Source organism: Bidens hawaiensis, unplaced genomic scaffold (genome assembly GCF_021521415.1).
Source record: "Bidens hawaiensis isolate Kalapana, Puna unplaced genomic scaffold, B.hawaiensis_p1.1 tig00002181_1, whole genome shotgun sequence".
NCBI lineage: Eukaryota > Viridiplantae > Streptophyta > Magnoliopsida > Asterales > Asteraceae > Bidens > Bidens hawaiensis.
The window spans coordinates 1,588,578-1,592,400 of record NW_027491116.1 but is presented as its reverse complement, the minus strand read 5'-3'; the positions used below and the strand labels follow the sequence as shown (position 1 = coordinate 1,592,400).

The following is a 3,823-nucleotide window of genomic DNA, read 5'->3' as shown; positions in this document are numbered from 1 at the left end:
ATGAGATAACGAATGAGGGCTATTCGTTATATGTTAAATGTATTAACGAATGAAGAGTTCATTCGTATGGTTTAATGTAACGAATGACACATTCGTTAAACAGTTATGTTAACGAATGCGGTCATCCCCTATATATATGCTGTAAATTATTCATTAATGTAAGTTTTGAAGTTAGTTTATCAATCTCTCTCTCTCGTTACTCTGCCAATTCATTCTCTCACATTATTTGTATCAATCATAACGTATATCGTCCTTAATCGTATACCTAAACATCATGTATCGTCGTAATCATAAGTTCTAGATCCTAACCCCAAGCTCTTACAGCTCCAAAATCAACAACCCAGGTAGACTCGGAAGAAGCGGGCAAACCACTCGTAAAACAAAAGACACCTTTAGAAAAATTACACACATAATTACCTCCAACATTAGAGGCAGAAGGACCCTGATCATTTTTATCCAGCAAACCTAACAATCTTGAAATTTGATCAGGAGTAAGAGTAGTCATATTAGAGTTGGATGATGTACCAGATTTTCCATTATTAGAACTATCAGAAAAAATTTTTGATCTATGATTTGAAAACTTATTGGTTTTGGGTTTTGACCCTTGCGGGTAACCGACAATTTCAAAGCACCTCTCAACAGTATGACTAATTTTACCACAATGAGTGCATTTAAAATTCGGATTAGGTCCCTTATAAACAAATTTTTTATTATCAAAAGATTGATTAGCTTTAGCAACAAATCCAAGATTTTGAGATTAACTTTTGGAACCATTGACGCTTCTGTGAGATTCTTCCCTTGAAATAATAGCAAAGGCAGCTTTCACAGATAGCAATGGATCCCTAGTCAACAAATTAGTCCTAACAGGTTGATAAACATCATCCAGTCCCATTAAAAATTGCATTAGTTTAATCAAGTGACTAAAATCATTAAAACCCTTTGAGGCTTGACAAGAACAAGAAGGCAATTGAACCACAGCATCAAATTGCTTCCACATGGAAGACAACTTATGATAGTATTCAGAAACTGTTGCACCATTTGACTTAGTAAATTTATGTTTTGATAAAGACCAAATACAACAGATCCATCTACTTTATCATAAGTGTCTCTTAGTTCTTCCCATACATCAAAGGCAAGTTCAGAATAAACTTGACCTACGTAAAGTTCATCAATAACAGAATTTAAAATCCATGTAAGCACAACATAATTACACCTATCCCACTGGCCCACAAGCACCTCATCATCAACAGGTTTTAAATACTTACCATTAATAAACCCACCTTTGTTTTTCACTTGTAAAGCAAGTTTCATAGCATTAGCCCAAACACGATAGTTCTCAGTTCCTTTAAGTTTCACATTAATAATAGATAAGGTGCATGAGTCGCTGGGATGAAGGTATAGAGGATTACTAGCTTCTATCTTACTAATTAAACTTTCACTACTAAAAGCATCAGAATCACTCATTTTATCAACTAGTATATTAACTCAAACCTAATGAAGTGTCACACCCCGGCTCAGGGCCTGGGCGTGACACCCAACGTTGGTACCTGTTTTGTAAATATATCAGAGTTTAGAGTTATAAAGCGGAAGACTTTAATAAAATATTATTATATTTAAAAGACGGGATTTTAAAACACCCGTTTGTTTGTACATAAGTGTTTGGATTACAAAACCATGTTTCACATTCTTTTATTTATAAAACATCCATTGAGCCATCAGATCGTCTAACGGCTACCCTTCTTCTCCAAACACCTATTCTCCATTACCTGTAAAACAGATATAAAAATACGTCAGCAACACATGCTGGTGAACACGCTAACACAAAATATTTAAGTTACTTAGTTATTCCCTCGGGTATCTTATGACCCGGCCCATCGTGGCTTAGGAAACAACCAAGTTAAATATACTATTATAAACCTCCAGTTATACTTGAAACCTCTCAACGATACCGCAGCATCGAGGTCTTAGCAACTATTCAATATACACGAGATAATCCCCTCTCGGACATTACTTAGGTCCGGCCCAACGTGACGGAGGCATTAGCAAGTGTGGTGCGGTGTGCCCACCGTCTACCCACATATGTAAGGATCCAGAAAAACGTATACAATAGCCTGAGGGCCAGCATTACTTTTGTTTATAAAGTTTTAGGGATATAATCCCACGAAAACATTCAAGACTCTATTTTATAAAAAGTTGAACGTATTCACCTTTCTTCTTGGTTGGTGTTTCTCACCAATTTGTCTCGTTACCTCGAACCTATAGTATGAGAATAAAATTTTATAAGTACTAGATCAACGATCTAGCTTCAGACCTTTAGTCCGATTGCATAACCTTTACCTTGACATTTTATCTCTTTATAAATATAAGGACCTCTAGTCCTTTCTTTTGTTAATCATTTATAAACCTTTGTTTCTTCTTCGTGAAGAAACATATATTTCAACTTTCTTTTATTATAAGAAATACTTAATAAAATCTTTATATATAATAAAGAAGTATTATTTTATCTATAATCTCGACTTTATGGAATCTCATTTCCACTTTATAAAATCAAGGTACATGCTATATCCCTGACTAGGTCTAAGCCATTTATAATATAATAATCAGGCAGAACCCCTACCTTGAATGGCTTATTACTTGAAACGCCTATGCTCTACTTGGACCGCACTTCTACCTGGACCGCACTTCTACTCAGAGAGAGGTCGAGAGAGAGTAACTAGGTAGAGTTATGGCACGCATTTCGAGGTAAGACTTGTCGGGATATCACCATATCGGGGTCGTGGCACGCTTATCGAGGTAATGTACGTGTTTTTGGACTGTGTTGGATGAGTGAGGACCACCCCCATGGCCTGCCTATTTATAGAAATTTTCCTGCATCTTCGCGTATTGCGAAGCTTCTTCGGGTATTGCGAAGATGCACTAGTTTCGCTAAGTCGCCACGTGTCCTGCATCTTCACGTATCCCGAAGATGCAAAACGTGGATTTTTCGCGTATCGTGAAGATGCAAAACTTTGAATCTATTCATTTTTAGTCCCTGATCTTTTGGTAACTTTCCATATCTTGATTTCGTCTCATCATCATCCAAAAATACAAAGGCGGCTCTTAATGCAAAGTGCGTCATCAAAGCGCCACATTGCGCCCATCGCCCTTCACCCGTGCCCGTGTGCGTGCGCGTCGGGTGCTTCGCACCCTACGCTAGGACTAGGGAGAGTGGTTGACCACATAAGAACATTTCCATGGAATGTTCTCTCCTTAAAAAGTGCTTAATTTTTCTTTCTTTCTCTGATGTGGGATGAAGTCTCCTTACTCAATTCCTTAACATAAGCTCATCTTTATTCTTTATCTTATTTTTCTCTTTACTTTTGCCATGAATATTTTTAGTCCTTAAGTTTTATTAGTTTGTCAAATTTGGATCAAAATTTTCGTGATGTTACATCCTCCCCACCTTAGAATGAATCTCGTCCTCAAGATTCACTTAGAACAGATGCGGGTATTTTCTTCTCATCTCTGACTCTAACTCCCAAGTAAACTCGGGTCCTCTTCGAAAATTCCATCGTATCTTGACTAATTTTAGCCTTCGACATTTAAGTTGCTTGACTTGAAAATCTTCAACTTGTAGGGGTTTTTAAGGGCATGGCTAAAGTTTCGTCAGCAAGACATTTACGTAAGTTAGAGACGTGAAATACATCGTGTATTCCTTTCATCTCTTCTGGCAATCATAAGCGATAAGTGTAACGATTCCGGCAAAATCAGGTATACCCTAACCGGTATATACTATTTATGTGTTATTTAATAATGAATATATGAATTATAATGCGTTTATACG

At 36.9% G+C, this 3,823-nt stretch overlaps 1 protein-coding gene across 1 annotated transcript; it reads right to left on the bottom strand.

Annotated features, from left to right (window-relative positions):
* Window positions 1-757: 757 nt before the first annotated feature.
* LOC143609436 (uncharacterized) lies at window positions 758-1,464 on the bottom strand. Its single transcript, XM_077084191.1, has 2 exons — window positions 1,071-1,464; window positions 758-1,026 (listed from the first exon to the last, which is right to left on the bottom strand). Exons 1-2 carry the CDS (start codon window positions 1,462-1,464, stop codon window positions 758-760), a joined length of 663 nt encoding a protein of 220 aa, XP_076940306.1.
* Window positions 1,465-3,823: the final 2,359 nt, after the last annotated feature.